This window comes from Vicugna pacos, chromosome 2 (assembly GCF_048564905.1).
Source record: "Vicugna pacos chromosome 2, VicPac4, whole genome shotgun sequence".
Lineage (NCBI taxonomy): Eukaryota > Metazoa > Chordata > Mammalia > Artiodactyla > Camelidae > Vicugna > Vicugna pacos.
The window spans coordinates 17,858,119-17,878,401 of NC_132988.1; the positions used below are offsets into that span (position 1 = coordinate 17,858,119).

General features: G+C 46.2%; 1 protein-coding gene across 1 annotated transcript; it reads right to left on the reverse strand.

Annotated features, from left to right (window-relative positions):
- Positions 1-436: 436 nt before the first annotated feature.
- REELD1 (reeler domain containing 1) lies at positions 437-11,099 on the reverse strand. The gene is made up of 6 exons (XM_072972414.1): positions 10,812-11,099; positions 8,716-8,938; positions 6,661-6,824; positions 2,839-3,172; positions 2,125-2,188; positions 437-1,315 (listed from the first exon to the last, which is right to left on the reverse strand). Exons 1-6 carry the CDS (start codon positions 11,017-11,019, stop codon positions 716-718), a joined length of 1,593 nt encoding a protein of 530 aa, XP_072828515.1. The 5' UTR covers positions 11,020-11,099; the 3' UTR covers positions 437-715.
- Between the last annotated feature and the right edge of the window lie 9,184 nt (positions 11,100-20,283).

Genomic DNA, 20,283 nt, shown 5'->3' on the forward strand with positions numbered 1-20,283 from the left:
CATTTACACCTGGCGAAGAAGCCTGCTTACCCCACTTGGTGTTTATAGCTTCGTGCTGTACGTCTGTTTCCCCACAGATGTGGGGCCATCGGGATCTCTAAAACCCTCCTGGCTTCCGATCAATTTCCACGGCAGATTCGCCAGGCTTCTGAGTTTTCCAAGAAAACTGAACACCCCTGCACTCACCCCGTGGACTAAATCAGCTTTGAACTCTGGAAAACAAAATTTCTTTTGGGGTTGGCTTGGAGAGGCAAAGGGAGGGCTGTATTTCTTTTTCATTTGTTTGTTTTTTTTTTGCAAGAGACACAACCCCAACGTTACTTTTTTTTTCCCCCAAAGAGTTCGAGGCGATGAGGCTGACACACTGAGGTGGGACAGAAGTTCTATTTCTGCAGTTTCCTTAAGGCAATAAAGGAAGCTTAGCGGCCATGGGAGTCTGCTTAATGAGCAGGTTATACAATATTCATCGTGTTGAGTTTAACTCTTCAAACAGAAGGTCTAATTGCGAAACGAAATAAAAGCAGCTAAACTGCAGATGTTAAGACAACAAAGCTCGGAAGAACTCCCTCTGTTGATAAAGCTGCCCTTTCGCTGCTTCCTGTACTAACTGCCACAGTGAATCTCTGTCCTCGGCAGCTTTTCCCTTTAGCTCTGTTCTGGCTGAGACGCTACGGGGTCTAAGGGGGACACTGAGAGGCCTGGCACCACCCTCTTCTCAGAGGATTATTTTCCTGATGCCCACAGAGGGAGGGGTGCTGTCGTATTCCGCTTTAACCCAAACAAGGCTGCTCTCGCCCACCCTCCTGACATGCGCAGTCTCGCCACCATCACTCCCGGCAACCGCATCCCCTGTAGGTTCCCTGAAGGACACTTCCATCCGCCTGTGGCAATACTGGGTGTACAGGTAGCGAAGGCCAACGGCCACGGCCATGCCCAAGGTGGCCGAAAGGCCAAGCAGGATTCCCAGCTGCGGGATCCGGAGCTGGATCCCCGAAGGGGCACTGGCTTCATCTGGCCCAGCCTCAGGCCTTGGGTTGCCCTTCCTGGGGTGTCCCACGCCAGCTTCTCTGTTGCCCTCCCCCACTCTTCGCTCCTTGTGCTTTGACTGAGGCAAGAAGCTAGCAGAGGGCCTGGATGCCTTTGACTGGCCACCGGCAATGGGTGGCCTGGACGTGGCAGGGGTGTGGAAGACAGGGGTTGTAGGGTCAGCCCCATTCCCAGTCAGTGCTTCAGAGGACCAGAGACGAGGATGGGTAAGATGGACAGTGCGCAGAGGAGGCCTCATTATGGTCCTATTAGAGGCCTTCATCTTGTCCTAGAAAAGCAAAGGCAAAAAGAGAAATCAAAGGAGCTGGTCTTCCCCCAAGCAGCCACTGAACTTTGCAGCTCACCTGAGTTCCTTAAAGAATCCCGGGCAGCCGCTGAAAACCCAGCCTCACGCTTGCTCTTTTAAAAACTCAAAGTAAAACACCCAAGCAGATAAATATGTGCTTGTTATTGATGGGGACGGGGAGGCTAATGGAAACCCCACAGAGAGAGCATGGGGCCAGTTACAGGAATAAACGTAGGGTCCTTTAAGGGGCTTCCAGACAAATATGGGTGACTGTCGTCTCCAATGGCTGAAAGCTTTGAGTGTGGCTTTTTATGCTAGGACCCATGCAAGAGGGACCATTTAATCTTTCTGCAGGTTCCAATAAATTTGAGTAGGGATATTACCCCATGTTTTATTTTGTGTTCCTTTTAAGACATCAAAGGAAGAGTAAATCACTGGGCATGTACATTTTATATTGCCCATTGATCTAACCTCTGGGACTATATATGGTATTTTGAGGCCAGTGTTATGAAGGAGAGGGTTGGGGAGGAGGAGAGAGGAATTATTAACCAAAGCTAAGTGGGAAAACAAATCACTAAAACCATCAATTTCTACAATTGCCGATAACTTCAGAGACACTGCATATAATGGAAAGACTGGTATTGATTGGGAAAAGATGCTGTGTATATACCATACCCTCACCTCCTTCTCTCTGATTTTGGCTACTAGTCTAATAGCTCTGATTTCCCAGCCTGGAACTTCCCACTCTGAGGTCAAAAACACCAGACCGTCTGCGCACGCACAACTGTCACCTGTTCCTCTCTGTCCGTGGGCAGGCAAGTTTCCAATGAATCAAAGCTTAGGTCATTCTGAGGCCTAAAGGGAAGGAAAAAGGGGCTGAGAAGGCATCTCTAAGTATTTGGATCAAAAAGAAACCTTTCCCACCGCTGCTTGGGTGTACTGACACAATCATATTCCTTGGAAACACTCTTGAGTTTGTAACTGGGGGCTGGAGAGGGAATGGGGGTGGTGAGGTGAGTGAGGATGGCAGACTCCCTGAATGCTTTTGTTTATTTGTATAAAATGTATATTTATAGGTTATAAATGTATCCATCTAAGAATAGAGCCTGTATTTAGATTTCATTTTATTTATAGCAGCACCTCAGAGACCTCGCCCCTGTTTAAGAGTCCAGCTTCCCCAGATGATTTACATACCCCGACCTCTGACCAGTGGCCCTTCTGCAATCAGTGTTTCTCACACACTTAAGAATAAATATTGGGGAGGAGGCTATAGCTCAGTGGTAGAGCGTGTGCATAGCATGCACGAGATTCTGGGTTCAATCCCTAGTACCTCCATTAAAATCAATCAATCAATCAATCAATCAAATTACCCACTTCCCCCCAAAATAATAAATATGGTTGAGATCTTTTTTGGTCCAACTCTAAGAATGTTCCATTCCCTCAGCACCCTAGTGTTTGGCCTCATTCCAGCACCTGCCCTGACTGGCCCACCCCCTGGCCATTACCTGTGGTGAGGGCCAGGGCTGGAAGCAAGGCTCTCTGGAGGGAATCTCCCAAGGGCCACAAGCCTCTCCAGCCCACGGATATCCAGGGATGGTTCTAGCGTTGGGCTGCTGTCCCCGCGGGGTTGCTGGCCATCGCTGGCTACAGCAGCTGTGTGTGAAGATGGTTGGAACAGAGTCTCCAGACCCCCAGGAAACTCGGTCGCCCAGACGCTGGCAGGAGCGGCATCTAAGCTGTCCTCTTCGGCGGCTCCGAGTAAGGTCGCAACAGAGACGTCTGTGCGCTGCTGAGAAGGAGCAATGGGGAGGCTGGCAGGTAAGCGAAGGCCCAGAGACACTGCGGAGAGAGAGGAGAATGTCTCCCTTGTACTGATTAGCGCACGTGACCAAGACAGTGGGCTCAATGCTTAGAGACTTTAATGCGCCTGAGGTCAGACCATTAAGTGTGAGCCCCTCACAAGTGTCACCATAGGGATGATCTTCCCAGTAATAGAAGCCCCTGACCAAGCAGCAAAGCACCCCATTTCTTTTGTCTTTTTAAAGAGTAAGGGGGGAGGGATAAATTAGGAGTTTGCAATTAACAGATACACACTACTCTATATAAAATAGATAAACAATACAGTCCTACTGTGTAGCTACTGTATGGGGAACTATATGTAATGTCTTGTAACAACTTACAATGGAAAAGAATCTGAAAAAGAATACATATATGTATAGAATAGATAAACAAGATCATACTGTACAGCACCTGGAAACATATACAAGATCTATGGTAGCTCACAGAGAAAAAAATGTGACAATGAATATATGTATGTTCATGTATAACTGAAAAATTGTGCTCTACATTGGAATTTGACACAACATTGTAAAATGACTATAACTCAATAAAAAATGTTAAAAAAAGAATATATATATGTATATGTGTAACTAAACCACTTTGCTGTACACCTGAAACTAAGACAACATTGTAAATCAATGAGATTTCAAAAAAATTAAGTTTTTTAAGAAAAACAAATAAATAAATAAAGAATACACTCTTGGCCTTCTGGGGCTTATGCATCCTTAACAGTCACCCATCAGAGAATCCAGAAACCACTGCAACCCGTCTAGTTTTTCTCACCTCTGCCTAGAACTGCTTCTAGCTGGGGGAAAAAAAAATCACAGATTTTTGAAAGCCCTAGACCTTTCTTGTCATATTAGTAATGCTAAATGTTTCCCCAGCGATGATGAGGACCTGAGCCTCTGCTCGGGGCAGAGGTGCGATCCCTGCCCTCCACTGCCTCCTTCCCGGTCTGTGATGGGCTCACATGATGGCCCGGAACATCAGAAATAGCTTCACCCAGGGCTGCAAACAAACCAGTCATGGTCTGAGTTCAACGTTTCACTCTGCTAATTTCTGATTTGGGGCAAGTCCTCCAGAGCATCAGTTTCTTCTTTTGCAAAATGATAGCAGTAATGGTACCTCCAGCACAGGACTGTTGAGGAGGTAAAGTGAAATCAGCTATGTGGACGCATGAAGGGCTGCACCCGGTACAGATGCATCCCGCACTGAGGGTTTCCCTCGATGATGATTAGAGTGACCAAGATGCTGTTCACCAAAAAAATGCTGCCAGAAGTTTCTATGCCCAGAGCTCCAACTGGGTTGGATTGAATTCTCTCTCTCTCTGCCTCTTTTTTTTTTTTTTTTTTGGTGACACTTTGTTCTAATGTCTTCATTTCAAAAAAATAGCGAGATTGGAGTGAAAAACGAAGAAGGCTTACACAGACACATAGAATTTAGCACAAATTCTGGCAGTTTTAACTCCTGCCTGAACTCTAAATGCACGCGGACACTTTCCCACACAGCCGGTGTGCTGGGCAACGTTACTGGTGCTGGACATGCAGAAGTGATGCGGGCTGGTAATTGCTGTTTCTGAATTTAAAATCTAGGAGAACAGACTTTTAGATGTGCAACCTTATAAATCACAGCGTGATGAGACCTTTAATCCAAAGCTAAAGAAAACAATTACATTTGCCTACCAAGAAGTAAGGGGGAAAGTTTCACAAGGGAGATATTTGAACTGACCTTTTAAAGATAAATAGTTCATCATGAGCAACAGTTCAGTGTAAGGAAATGCCACAAAGCAAAACATGGAGTTACAAAAGTAGGTCATGCCTAGTGGAATCAGCATGACCTCAAAGTGTCCCCGAGGTCTGCTGGAAAAGAAGGTTGAGAAACACAATATACTATATTCCCAGTGGGGAAGTTTATAATTCACATTTGCCTACTGAAGTCTTCTTACAGTTAAGAAATCTATTTTACTTTGTCAGACGACACCTCCTCCAACGTGCCTGTGTGTGCATCACACACATGGACTCGCTTTTCCTTTGGGAAACACTGGGGCTTGGGTGGAGGAATGGGCCGGAAAGCAGGCAGGAGCAGAGGGGAGGAATGTGAGTGGCATAATACAGACTCTACCCCGTGGCTGCTGAGATTAGGGTTGGCCACCCCTGGGGGATAAGGTGCCCAGGGTCAGCCATCAGAGAGGCTACAGGACCAACAGCACATATCTTTCTGAAGCCTCCCTTCTATTCATATTCACACTGAAACATGCCAGGGATGAGAATGCAACATCTGAGCGATGTGTTACCCGGAGCACAAGACTTCAAACACATGTTGGGTATGCGGGGTCTTCTTCAGGCCCCACTCTCAGACCCTGAGACCTTCTCTCTGGTTTTAGGAGAGTCTTGGTGGAAAGGTTGGAGGAGCAGTGCTGGCCAAGGGGAAAAAGACGAAGGTTTGGGTCACAGGCAGGGATGGGAGGTGGCCCAGAGTTGGCTCTGGGACTGTGTCTGCTAGACTAGCAAAGTCAGGGATTCAGATCGGATCCCAGCCTTAACACGTTAGCCAGGAGTAAAGGAAAGAATCAAGGAAAGTGGGATCTAACAGATTAAAGGTTGGATCTTCTGTGCAGGTGATTGGATGCCTTTACAAATGCATCTGCGGGGAGCACTTAACCAGAAATAAATAATGCAAACGAGTTCTATTTCACCAGGAGTTTTCAGGTAGGTCAAACATTCTCTAGCCAGTTAGGTATTTTTTCCCCCCATTGTCTATCTTTGTTTATTTGTTTGTTTTAGAGGGGGAGGTAATTAGGTTTATTTATTTTTAATGGAGATACTGGAGATTGAACCCAGGACCTCGTGCATGCTAAGCACACACTCTACCACTGAGTTATACCCTCCCGCTTATTTTTCTTTCTATGTATTTTCAGAAGTACCTGGGCGAATGGAGTCTAAAGTCCTGTGACGAGCCAGGAAAAAGATCCATTGCCCTCAAAACAGCCTCTCATTCCTGGTTCTGTTCTCCAACCCAAACTGCAAAGAGCCATCTACCTACCTTGAAAAGTAACAATAAAAACTGGATGAGCTTTTATTAAAAAAAAAAAAAAAGGCTGGATTCTTTCTTTCTCATGCTCCTTGGGTAGCCTCGGGGGCCTGGGGAAAAGAGCTGAAATATTGCAGTGATTGGTAAGCGGGGGAAGGTCTGTGCTGTTTTCCAGTTCTGCAGCTCAGTTCCAACACTCCACCCCAGGACCCAGCTTAATCTGTGAGGCTGAACTGGACAAAGTGTATTTGCTGCAGCAAACCCAGCACTTGTAAGCATCCCGCCAGCCCCGCCCACAGCTGTGTGATCACATCCCCAGGAATCGTTGCAGTCAGCCAAGGCCAGTATGCCTTGTGTCCCAGGAGCTGGAAACTGACAGTAGTCGCTCCTAAGTGAAAATCAGTAACTATGAAAATAATGCTGTGGACCAGGACAGCGCGGACGGCGGAGAGCTGTACCTGGCGGGGTTCCTTCCATACCCTCCGGCGTCTGCCTGGGGGTTGGCATCCGTGAGCCGGGCTCCACGTGGCTGTCAGAATGGGCTCTGCTGTGTGTCTGTTGAGACACAATAGATGATTCAATCCTTGCCCAGTAAACGAAATATGACTGGACGACTGATAAACTGTGGAAAAAGAAAAAGAAAAAGAAAGCAGAGAGATTCGAGGATTTAGTGTCCTTAAATCACACCTTGGACCATCCTTATAGAAAGGAGAGAACAAACAAGAAAAGAACACAAGTCTAGCTGGAGGGAAGAACTTAGAGAGATGATTGTGTTACCCCTTGGGTGACTTCATTCTTTTTAATAACAAAAACTCAAGAGCAGCCAATAATTAAAATAGGAGATGATAGGTACAAATCAAGACTCCTCCTGAATACATATAGTCATTAAGAACCTCATTGGGCTGGGGGTAGAGCACAAGCTTAGCATGCACGAGGTCTGGGGTTCAATCCCCAGTACCTCCAATAAAAAAGAAAAAAGAATCTCATTTGGACTAAAAGGTGTCTTCTAGAACTGCGTTGACTCAAAAGGTTTCATTTTCAACTTTCTTCACTGTGACATCAACTGAATTACTCCGTTAATTGAGAATTTTAAAATTCTGTTGTACAATTGTCTAATCCTATTGGAATTATAAATTCAATTGAAAATGAGGGATAAATCACTAACATTCTAAATAACATTTTGAATACATAATGCCTTTCTTCAGGGAAAAGTCATTTGCACCAACATTATCTCATTTATCCTCCCCAAAATTTCACCAAGGTAGGGATTATTGGCAAGTACCATTTTTCTCACTTTAAGTATTCAGAAGGCAATTATGAAAATGTGATTAATTTAGCTGAGGTCACCCAGAGAGTTAAGGCACAAGCAAAAGTCATGGTTCGTCTATACATTCTTAAGGTGGGAAAAGGTCCCGGGAAGTGACAGAGCACAGGGGGGCTCGGGAGCCACTTCTGATCAGTGACTGGGCCCCTTTGCCTGTCAGATGGAGATAACAGCTTCTAAACGACTTCCTCAGTAGCACAGAGCGGCTGAGATGGTAAATCTAAAAATAGCAATGGAGGTGCTTTGGGAAATAAAAGTAATGGCACTGGTTGAAGGACTTCAGACAGGACACGTCCCCTGCATTGGCTCTGTACCAAAGGCTGGGCACAAGCTGGGTACACCATCCGTCAAGTGGGTCCTGGCCTTTCTAAGTGGGGTTTTCCCTTTGCTGTCCTGTCTGCGTTAGGCCACCAGGAAGAGATGGAAAGGGCACCCTGAGAGGCGGGGACCTCATCCCTCATCTCTCACTGCTCCCAGCACAGAGGGGACAACCTAGAAGGGAAGCGTGGGGTCTGGGTGCCTCCCTCCCCTTCGGCACAGCCTCCCTCTTCTCTATATGAGGGTGTGGGGAAAAGGCACTGAGGAACACACACCCTTTCTTAAAAACCAAACCAAAAAAATTTGCTTTCTTGGTAAATGTGAATGTTTGAAAAAGATGACAAAGCCAGTGTCTCATTTTGAGTAACAATGACACTTCTACGGCGCGCGCGGGTGCCAGGAGCTGTTCCAAAGCACTCGGCATCTGTTGGCTCTTTCATCCTCACGCAGCCCCACGAGGTGGGTCTGTTGCCAGCACCCCCATCTGGGGGACAGTAAGCGGGGGCACAGAGACGTCCGTGGAGTGTTCACAGTCTGTCTGCCTCTGTCTCTCCTTCCTGCTCTCCCATCAGTAGCTCTTTTGTCCCCTAGTGAGAATTTCCCGGAGAGGCCGGCCAAAATTCATCTGTGATTCTCAAGGAGGAGGGGAAATCCCACACTCTTGGAGCACAGAGAATGGCAGAGAGAGGAATTGGGGGCGGTTCTTTTTTAGTCATCCTTGGAATAGACTCTCTAGCTGGGGCAGCCCCAGGGACTCTGTCCTTGTCATACAGAGGGGGTGGCAGGTGAGAAACAAGAAGGAAGGCAGGAGAAGCCCCCTCTCTCCTAAGGGGAAGTTCAGTTACTAAGAACCAGAACTTGACTCTCTTACAGGAACCTGATGTCCCCCACGGGCTGGGCGGGGGCCTGCCACTCGAATGACAGGTGTCTCTTCCGGGACTTGTCCGAGTGGGTGACACTGTTGGCCTCTTCAAAACAAGTCATCAGTTTGGAATGAGGAGGAATGAAAACAAAAGCGCCGACTATTTGATGATCCGACACTCTTCGGGCCTGAAGTAGAAATCCCATGAAATCACGACTGCTCTTCACAGTCACTGCAACAGAAAACAGCCATTCAAGGTGAACACGCTGGACGTAGCTCTGCCTGGTGATTTTATGTGAGTGCTTTCAAGACAAAAAGCTTAGGACCAGTGCAGCCCCCAGAAAGTAAACAATTCATTAGGGAAAAAAAAAGGTTGAAGTGCTACTTCATACCCTAAATAAATTCCATTGGGACCAAAGATCTGTAAAAATGAAATACTGAAGAACTAGAAATAGTGGTTTGGCTTGCTTTTGGTTGCTGTTTGTTTTGTTTTAGTTTTTGCTTCAATACTGGAGTTAGGGGTGCCTCTCTAAGCAAACCCCAGTAGCCATTAAGGAAAAGATAATTTCTTAAAATTCTCAATATAGAAGAAATTTTTAAAAAAAGATAAATTGAGAAAAGTATTTGTAAGATACAAAACAGATAAATGTACAAAGAGTTATGGTGAATCAATAAAAAGATGACCAAACTGAAAATTATCAGTAGACACAAACAGAAAAAAAAACAAGCTCAATCATGATTTTTAAAACAATTTTAAATGAGATACTAGTTTGCACCCCTAATATTAACAAATTTCAAAATGTGTCATTATAACCAGTATTGCTATGACAACAGAAAAACTAGGGCACTCACTCAGTGATGCGAAAAGTATACCATGAAACTCTTTGAGGGGGTAACTCGATAATATTTTCCATATGTAAACTGCAGTTACCTCTGATTAGATGCTACCACATGGATGGACCTAGAAACATTACAGTCAGTAAAATAAGCTAGGCTCAGAGCGACAAATATTATATGAGTCCATTTATTTGAGGTACCCACAGTAGGCAAATACAGGTTCACATATCACATGTGTGTGAGAAATAAGACTTTATTCTGTAGGTCATATGATTGATTTAACTGGTTTCCTGTTGATGGATATTCGCTTTTTCTACTTTTGCACTATAAACAATTTTGATGGACATCCTTATACAGAGAACTTTCGCTCATTGTATGGGTCAGGATTCTTTCAGTTGCAAGCATCAGAAAAGCTGATTAACAGAAACTTAACTACTGAAGACATTTAACTCCCTCTCCTAAGTCTGGAAGTGGAGTTTCTATATTTGGTGAAACTATTCAACGACGTTAAGATCCTAAGATGTTTCCATTTTCCTGCTCCGCCAGCATCAGTGTGTTGGGTTTTCACGCCTTGGTCACTGGACAGTCTCAGGATGGCTGCCACAGCTGTAGGCTTCACACTGGCATCAAAAGTGGAATAAAGGGCCTGTGGGAGAAGGTAACTATACTCACATCTCATAATAAAGACAATGTTTATTTTTTATTTTATTTTTTAAATTGGGGATTAATTTTTTTAAATTGAAGTCTAGTTGATTTACAATGTTGTGTTAGTTTCTGGTGTACAGCCTAGTGATTCAGTTATAATATATGTATTCCTTTTCATATCTTTTTTCAATACAGGTTATTATAAGATATTGAATATAGTTCCCCATGCTGTACAGTAGGAACTTGTTGTTTATCTATTTTATATATAGCAGTTTTTATCTGCAAATCCCAAACTCCCAGTGTATGCCTCCCCACCTCCTTTCCCCCCAGTAACCATAAGATTGTTTTCTATGTCTGTGAGTCTGTTTCTGTCAAAATAATTCTTTATAATAATGCTATTTGTGCCCCCTTCTCTTCTAAAGGTTAATATCAATGTAGAAATTAGTTATGTGGTTTTCATGATGCAAATATTTCCTGCTTATTTTTGGCCACATAACTGCTGCTTGGGAAGAAGTGAAACATCAGCCTAGGAAGCTCCCTCCTGGGGCAAGAGCACAACTCGGATTTTGCCACTAGGGTGCTGGGGCTCCTGGGGGGTCTCTCAAAGCCTCACCCACACGTACCTGGAACGGTGTCACCTGGTGAGTAGGAAGACCTGCCGGTGAGAAGGGTGATGGGGTGAGTCCTCGGGTTCTGAGGGTGTGCGGGGCTGTGCTTGGGCTGCATGTCCACACAGGCCCCCGAGCCGGCCCCGGGGGAGAAGGCAGATGAGCAGGACGCCAGGCAGAGGGCCGCACAAGCCCAAATGGGGAGGGCGGCGGGGACCCTCATCCTGCCCTTTCCCTGGGTCACGAGAAACAGCAGGCTCAATCCATATGCTATTTAGGAGAACGACATGACGTGCTTTTGACTGCGCCTGACCTGAATCCCGCACTGCCTTTAAATCTGAAATACCTCTGGGGCCGCCTCTCCTGATCACCAGCACTCAAGGTCAGGATCAAAAAGACAGACCAGACTATAGGAAGTGTTTCATTTCTAAACACTTACTTTGAACCTCTCTTCTTGTAATTTTCTTATAAGCCTGCTTCTTTTTAAAGAGAGGATATACTAATCACATCAAAGAAATAAGACCAGAAAATGTTTGTGTCCTGACATGGACTCTTTACCAGCTGTCTGATGTCTAAGGGCAGTGCGAGCTGTAACGTATCATTGCTGACGTGAGACACCCAGCATCCCAGTGTGGGCAGGCATCACGGCATACGGTGGCTCGGTTCGTCATCTTATCTCCCTAATTGCAAATTACAGAGTTAAATGCTACAAATCTGCCGACTCTCAGTTACTGAGAGGGGATTGTTAAATTTGCAATGCTTTGCTATCACCTCGTCCTTTCTCCTGTTGACTGTTTTTCATTATTTTACTGCTTTTTCCCAGAGAAGGTAAGCAGGGAAAGTTATACCCAAACCCTATACCTTGTTAAATATTCTGGCAACCTCCCCCCAAAAAAACCCCAAAAACAAAACACCTGGTTCAGAAATTAAGTAAACAAACAAATAAATATAAAATGATTGGGTAAATAACATTTACAGTGTAAATTTCATTTTTGTTTACATCTCTAGTGTCCATCAACAGAAAGAATTGAAAGTTTCCTGTGTCAAAGAAGTTCACAGGTGAAAATAAGGTGAAAGATAACAAATAAGACAGGTGAAGGCTCCCTGAATCAATATTCAGGACTACCGGGTATTCTTCTAAAAAAAATAGCTGTGTGTTTTTACAGTCCTAGGCATCCGTATTTTAAAAGCGCTGTTTTCACTAAAAAATTTAGTGAAACTAGCTCTAAAAGCGGTAGGCTAAGGAGATAATCCAGATGACCGAGCAATCAAGTGTCATCCACTCCCACCCTCTTTCACACACCATCCCACCACCAGCCTTTATATTGACAGACACAGAGGGAGAGGCGGTAGGATCTGTAACTCAAATCTCTCAGACTTGTCCTGAAGAGTCCTTCGGAGCATACCGTTCTCTGCTAAGTTTGCTCTCCACAAAGCAGTAAAAGTAAAAACCTGTACCCAACAGGAGGACATTCCTACAGATTCCCAGACACATTAAAAGACGAGGAACGATGAGCTGTAAAAGCATCTTCTCAGCTGAGGGGACTCAGGGCCTCCCATTTTCGTTCAGAAGGGCCACACAGACACCGCCCCGAGAGCCCACTGGCGGAAAGTGGTCTCCTCTCCCCAAAGGCAGATCAAACACAGATGCCTAAGGAGGAAGTGGGGTGAGGACCACGTCCCACCGATCAGAGCCGAAGCCATATACACATTTCTTGCTTCCCCTCCTTAGATCTCAAAGTCTACTTGAACCAGAAAAACACCCGCTTACCCAGGAAGAGACTCTCCTCCAGGCTTGACGAAACAGTTTCTCCTCTCAGCTCTGTAAAGACATATCCTTTAAACAAATCCTTTCTTCTCCCTTCAGTTTCTCCTCAAATGGGCAGGATGACAGCTGTTACCACTAATCCTCAGCAACCCCAGGAACTGTCCCTCAGAGTCCAAATCCAGTCTTAATCACACTGAGTTCTCTAAGACCACGTCCACATCCTCACAGTTTCCACGTCAACATTGTTCAAGCCGCTGTGAAGAACTGGAAAGAATTGGGACCGGTTTTGCACACGACCGCCGCTGGCATCCTCAGCAGGACACGGACGCCCTCCTCTTGGTCTGCCTTTCAAGGGGAGAATGATCGCATCGAACAAATCTCAGCATTCTCTGCTTCTGAGTCAACAAAGGCTGGAGAAGGTGTCCCCAGTGAAGTGAGACTGAGGCCATCCATGACCAGAGATGAATGCTTGGTACAAAAAAGTACCACCTAGCACACCCCCTCCCCACAAATAGCGCTGCGGCTGGAATTCGCTCATTCGCATGCGCACAAGGATCGCCCTAGACACCAGACAACAGTGCAGAGCCTCAGGTCAGCGGTTCTCACAGTGGGGTCCCCAGAACACCTGGGAACTTGTTAGCAACGCAGATTCCTGGACCTGACTGCAGACATACGGCATCAGAAATCTGGCCCTTCTGGGGGACTGAGCAGGCTGTGACTCAGGCGATGCTGACGTGAGCGCCACTTGAAGAACGCTGGTGTAGATTCCCCGGGCTCCTTTCCAGACCTTGTGAAATCAGATTGTGCAGGAGAGAGTTCTGGAAATCCGTATTTTTTTGTAACGCACCCAGGAGACAGCAGATTCCTTCGACTAGGCAAGTTAGGAAAACACTGAGTTGAAGAATCACCACAAAATCAGTAAAGCCACCAAGCCTCTCGGGGCCCTATCCCAGCTGGGGTTTAGTGATAAAGAGTTGGGCTTCCCAAAGGACATTGGGCTCACTACAAGCGTCACGAATATGGGAGTCTGAACACCGACTTTCATGAGATTAACTGTGAGAACCCCAAATCTTTGTCAGAGTTACATTTGAACTGTATCTAAAACAGTGAGCAAAATTTCCCGTGACAACCAAGAATGGAGAATATTCTAGGATAAGAGGAATGCCTTTTACTACATGCCCCTGACTATAGTCTCAGGATGGTCTGTGGACAAGCAGCACCAGCATCACCCGGGAGCTCGTTAGAAATGTAGACTCTCAGACCCCCACCTCAGAGCTACTGAGTTGGTTTCTGCATTTTCGCAGGCTCCCTAGATTGTCTGTATGCAAGTGAAGGCCCGGAAGCACTGCTCCAGGGAACCGACCCAGATCTCAGCCCTTGGGAGAGCCCCTCATACCCTGTGACGCCACCCCTCCCACCATGACTGGTCAGAGGTGGCCACCTTACCCGAGACCAGCCAAGCACTGGTGGGGCAGCGACCAGCCAGACTGCCTTGGAGAATCGAGACCTTTTGAGAAACACAGCTCGTCTGAACCAAAAGGCTAAGAAAAGTTAGGACTGGAATAGGGGACATACAGGGCCAACCTGAATGTCATTTCTGGGAGCTTGCTCCCTGTCACATCCTTCTTCCCTTGTTTGGAACTAATGTGAGAGCGCTTTCGTGGGTTTGCTTGTTTGTTTTTGTTTTCCACCTCTGAAACTTGACCAGGGAGTCCTGAGAGGGGCCTGGCGTGTTTCAGACATGCCTGGAAAGAAGGTTCTAGGGAGAGGAAAGCCAGGTTGGAAACTTGTGGCAACCAGACGCTGAGGGGATTTGCGCATCATAGTAAGGAGGGCCGGCCACGATGGGTGGGAAGGAGGGAGCTCGCGTGGCTGTGGAAGCAGCAGAGCAGTAGGACGGCAGTGGAGTCCAGAGGACAACTTCAGAAGAGCCGGGGAGGGAGCCCAGGGACTGCGGAGAAGGCCGCTGTACTGCAGGCCCAAAGAAGGATGAGGCGAACAGTGACCATGAGGACAGCGAGAGGGCGGGACTCAGGAGGTCACTGGGAGGCAGATGGGCAGGAGTTGGTGACCAACTGGATGCAGGTGTCCTAGCGAGAATCCCAGCCGAGGAGGTGCTGGGTGCATGGGATTGGGGCCCCAGAGACAGCAGCAGTCAGACATTAGACCCAGTCTCCACTCCGGAAAATACTAATGAAATATAAATAAAATGAGTGACGTAATGGGCAAAGCACCAATTTAGAGAACACAGTTCTAGCCCCATCATGTCTGTTTGGGGTCCAAGTTGCTCGGGCCGCCAAGGTAAGTGGAAGGGAGACCTTCTGCTCTGTAGACCCCCTTTCTTGGTGAGGATCTAGCGTACCCCATACGGGGGGAATCTCAGGGATTGAATCTGGCTCCTCTGAGCCTCTGTCTCACCAGGAGGGAGGAAATCTCAACCTTCTGTTAAGTCAGGAGAGAATCTGGGGGGCCCAGAAAACTAGGGGGAGGGCCTTCCATCACCACTCTTACCCTGGTTTTCCAAGGTCACAAGGTCACCGGAAGGCTGCTGCTCAGATGCATCCGTGCACAGAAAGGCTCACATCTCAAGCCAGGCTGGGCTCTGACGTCCCCAGATGCACTGTGTGACCTTGGCCCTCTGAGGGTCTCCCACCCCCTCCACTGGGTCCCGCACAACTGGGGCACAGATTCCTGCTGCTGGGAAAGGGGAGACATGGCCTACCTCTTCTTCACCCTCCTCCACTCCCTTCCTAGTTGTGAGGACCACAGGCTCTCCCCCGCCACTCCCCCCTTCTCCAGGTCACCTGACATAATCCACCCACCACAGAGAGAGGGATGATGTTCCAACACCCCTGATGGAGGGGTTCTCAAAAGGCCAGCCACTCGGTTAAAGAGGGGGTGGCCAAGAGCTGGAGAGAGCACACGGATGGCTCAATAAATAATTCTGCTATTCACCCAGGTACTAAGAGCTCCTGTTGTTGGAAACCAGAGGAATACCTTATCTGAGATAGGACCCTCATTGCCTGCACGACCACAGCCTCCACTGAGCTGGCTGCACACCCTGGGCCACTCTCTCCACTATTTGCAAATTAGCTCATGAATCCTCATAACCCCAGAAGGGCCTTACTACTATTATCCCATTTTATAGGGAAGGAAACTGAGCCACAGTATCTACTAAGTTGGCAAACATCCTAGAGCTTCCAGGCTGTGATGGTCCCCACAGCTCTGCCACCGACCCCCTTTGTAACCGCATCTAAAATTGAGGATAAAAATCATTCCTGTACCTGCATTTCCACGTTCTTGTGAGGTTCCCAAGAGGTAATAAATAGGAAGCAGGGAGCACTCAGCACAGGGCTGGATACAAAGGAAGGGCTTGAAGCACGTTTCTTTGGGATAGGAGAAAGCCGCAGGCTGAGCTGCAGAGAGGCTGGAGCCGGTGCACAGAGAGGACAGGATTCTGTGCCAGGCAACCCTGAGAGGGTGGCAGGGTGTGAACAGGAGGAAGCAAGAACCAAATTAGGGCTAGAAATAGGGCATCCAGCATCCTGGGCTCCATAGGCATTCCTGTCACCATCCCATCCTGGCGTGCAAGGAAAGCTAGAAAACGTTGCTTTTTTGCTTGAATCTTGCTGGAGTCATTTCACACTAGCGATTTGGCTGGACTTGATACATTAAGAAACTAAATTGTTACATTAACATCCCATGGCTTGGACTAGAAGAGTTACACTAATGCCTTACATAGGAAAAGTGATGCATTTCACAGTTATAAAACAGCAGCTGTGTCCTTCGGTAAATCACATAACATTTCTGGGTTGCCTCTGTATAAAATAAAAGGTCTGAATTAGATGATCTCTTAGATTTCTTCTGGCTAGAGAATTATACATGTTTAAAGTTTTAGTTTAGTCCTGAAGGTATAGAATGCGCTACTCTGAAAGCATCTGGGATGATGGGGACTAAGTCTGGCATTTGAAGTCGGCCACGCCCACACCGCCCGTCTCCCCCCTGGTCTGGGAGCAGCCTTGGAAAAGTGTTTCTAAACCTTCATGAATCCTCAGAGAGGAAGGACCTGCCAAGCTCATCAGCCCAGTCCCATCTCTGGGACATCTTCTTCATTTTCAGATGTCTCTGAAAGGGAGAAGTGGAGACTATGCCTTTGGAGAATGCCACTTTTATCCCTTTTTCAAGCCTCGGTCATGAATTTCCGTTGCCATTGATGTGTTTGTGGATGGACATTGGCTATTCTAGCATCAATACCACGGTGAGTATTGTAATATTTACATAGATAATTTTTTAAAAACCCTACAGATTTCTGTAGTGCTGGGACACTCAGTGTGAGAAAGGAGAACATTTTTCACAGTTTTCTTTAGATTCAACTTTAATTTACTGAAAAAATTGGAAGTTGATGGACATTATATGTACATGTAGCCAACTTTTGACTTTTGCATCCTTCTCCATGCTTCTGTGTACTTTCTTCCATTTAAAACAAAAAGAATGGTTTGGTGCTTTTTTTTCCTCCCCAATTATCCTCTCCTGTATTCTCCTTTTTGAAGAAATGTACAGACAAACAGGACTTTAATCAATATTTGAATGCTTACCATTTTCAAAGCCATACTTAAAAAGACTCAGCCAATGCAAGAGAGTACTGGCAGGATGTCTCCTCTCTAGGAGTTAACGTTTAACTTGGGATGAAGTGGCGAGATGTAAAAGAAAGAAGTCAGACAGTAAGGCAGTCACGTGGCCTTGGTAAGGTAATTAACATTGGTGATCCTCAGTTTTCCCATCTGTGATATGGGGAGGTGATTAGATTTCTCACCGGGATGCTGTTAAGGACTAGATGTCCTTGCACAATGATGCACAGTAATACATCCCAGCTCTAATCAGAAGGAAGATTAAAGCCAGATTACCAGAATTTAGAGCAGAGAGAGAGGTGTTTCAGTCTTAGAGGTTTGGTGGGATTTGGATCGATAGAGATGGGTAGTAGAACATTCAAAGCATGAGGGAGAGCTTGAACAGCGGTGTGAAAGTGGGAAGAAACAGATGGTGTTTATTGACATTATCCAGAAACAAAGTGAGGCAGACCTGATGGAGGGTGATGGAGACAGTGATGTTGATGCGAGGAGATGGAAGTATAAAGAAGAAGCAGTAGGACTGGGAGACTGTTTGGAGAGAAGGGAAGAGTTTTTAAAAATTAGTATTTAGAAAGCCCAAGTGAACCAATAACCTATATGTGAAATAGGGAAGATGGTGGTGTTCGATCTTAGACACACTGGAAATGCCCTCTTAGCATCACTCACTCCTTGGCCAACCTTTACTAAATGTCTACTAGGTGCAGGCAGGCCATGTGCCCAGGGCTGGGCTCCCAAGATGGATAATAACCCAGAGCACCTGCCTCCCCAGGGCTGGTAATAGAGACGCATGCATCAGCAGATAATCACAAAAATACGTGGTAAATGATCAGGAGAGACAGGATCTCATATTACTGCAGCAGTACAGAAAAGGAGCACCTGGGGGTTGGTTAAGAATTTTCTTTTCCCTTTTCAAAACACCCAAACATTCACATCTTTTGATTGGATGTGAGAAATTAGTCTCCAAGATTGGTCTTAAAATAATTCAGGGACATCTACGTTAATGACTCTTTTGTAGCATATTTTTTAATGGAGGTACTGGGGATTGAAACCAGGACCTTGCACGTGCTAAGGATGTGCTCTACCACTGAGCTATACCCTCCCTGCTGTAGCATTTTTTTGAGTCCTACACCACACAATTTCTTTACCTTCATGCAGCCACTTGGTCCCCGACACTGCCCTGCATTGCAGCTGATCAACTTTGTGTGTCCTCTTCTCTACCAACCTGGCTCTAAACCCCTGGAGGGTAGGAGTCATCTTAAAATTGCTCAGCTCCAGTACATAGCACAGTGCCATGCTTCCTGTTAGGTTATCTGTTACATAATGTAGCACAAACAGACGCTAAGGAAGATCAAGGTGCATGCATCTCTCTGTTCAGAGCTCTGTGTGCTCTATTTATGTTAATCATCCTTCTTCTGTTGCAGAAAAACGTGTTACAGCTCAGTGTTATAGTTCAGTTGTGACAGCAACCTGCATCCGGGCGAGAGACCAAGCAGCACTCGGAGAGTTGGAGAACTCAGGTTTATTACGCCAGCGGGGCCAGAAGAGTTAACACTCCAAGCTCTGGACCCCATCTGTAGGTTCACACAGGCTTTTGTAAGCCGCCAGTTTACACTTTGCAACATCATATGCAAATAAGGTATAACAAAAGTTGACTAATTACAAACAAGCTTTGTAGAAATGGACCAATCAGGAGGGAGAGGAATAACCAATCAGGAGTGAGTTCAGGGAACCAATAGAATTTTAGGGGTAAGTTCCGCTTTCTTAGAAGCAAGCTGTTTCAGAGGCAAAAGTGAGCTAGAGCCTCTGGGCCAGGGAACCGGATGGTGCTGGCAGGACAGTAGCGGCCCTGCCTGGGGGTCCTGCCTGCCTTTTTTATGGCGCTTCCCGCCTCACTTCCAGCCTTTCCAGGGAAGCAGGAATAACAGCTCCCATTTATTGAGCTCTTACTCTGTGTCAGGCGCACATGGAGCTCTGCTTCTATGAATTCATCTCATCTTTACAAGGACCCTATAAAACTATGTATTAATACCCTCCCCACTTTTTAATAGATGAGGCATAGAAAGGTGAGAATGACTCATCTGAGGTCACACTACTCACAAGAGGAGGAGCTGAGTTGTAAACCCCTGAAGAGACCCTCTGGAGTTCGTACCCCTAACCCCCTGAGCTGTTAAACTGCCCTTGGATGTTCCTGAAAACTGAAGCACGTGGAGAGCGGGGGTTGCGATGGTTCTAAAGAGCAAATTGAGGACGGCGGCAAGACTTCAGTCTCCTGCTTCTCAGACCAGGGTTTGGAAGGACTTCTGTGTAGGTAGGACATCCAGCGAGAACTTCGCGTCCCTGAGGACCTTGCATCCTGACCTTCCAGAAACGGGCAAACCCACTTCTTCCAAGTACACAGGGGAAAACCTGCAGCGTAACTGGACCTGAGGGAGCCTCAGTCCTGAACACCGTCCAGTGTTTTCCTTCCTTCCATCCACGGCAGGTTTTCTCAAATTAAAGAACATTTTTCGAATTCTAAGGATCTATTTTCTTTACCCCCCCCCTTTTCTCTCTCTCCCTTTTTAAAATAAAGACGGCATTGTGTTTGTTCAAGTACCTAACATCATCCTTCACTTCCGCACCCTTCGCACTGCCTTTTCCCACCACAGAAGCAGTCACATCCTGCAGTTTTATCCATCTCCCCTTATAGAAACCATCCAAGCCTCTTATCCAACCTGCAGCAAGAAGCAGCAAATTGTTTGGTTAGCACCCCAGCTCTGCCCTCCCTTGGCAGTGGGGTCAACCAAAATCTTTTAATGTGAAAGCCCTTCATCAAAATTAAAAAAAATTTTAATACATATTTCAAGACATCTACAAAGACCAAACTCCAAAAATGATTCTCTGGTTCACTTTTTTTTTTAACTTTTATTTTTATTTTTTGTTTGCCTGTTTTTGGAGGGGGAGGTAATTAGGTTGATTTACTTACTTACTTACTTACTTATTTATTTATTAAAAAATTTTTTTTTAAATAGAGGTACCGGAGATCGAACCCAGGACCTTGTGGATGCTAAGCATGTGCTCTATAACTGAGCTACACCCTCCCCTTTTGGTT

What these genes read in the sequence shown, in the direction of transcription:
- REELD1 (XM_072972414.1), bottom strand. Translation starts at nt 11,019, where the DNA reads ATGAGGGTCCCCGCCGCCCTCCCCATTTGGGCTTGTGCGGCCCTCTGC. An exon ending in GTGGGGGACATCAGGTTCCT is followed by an intron (nt 6,825 to 8,715) that starts GTAAGAGAGTCA and finishes CTTTTTCCACAG; the next exon opens with TTTATCAGTCGTCCAGTCAT. An exon ending in TATGGAAGGAACCCCGCCAG is followed by an intron (nt 3,173 to 6,660) that starts GTACAGCTCTCC and finishes CTCTCTCCGCAG; the next exon opens with TGTCTCTGGGCCTTCGCTTA.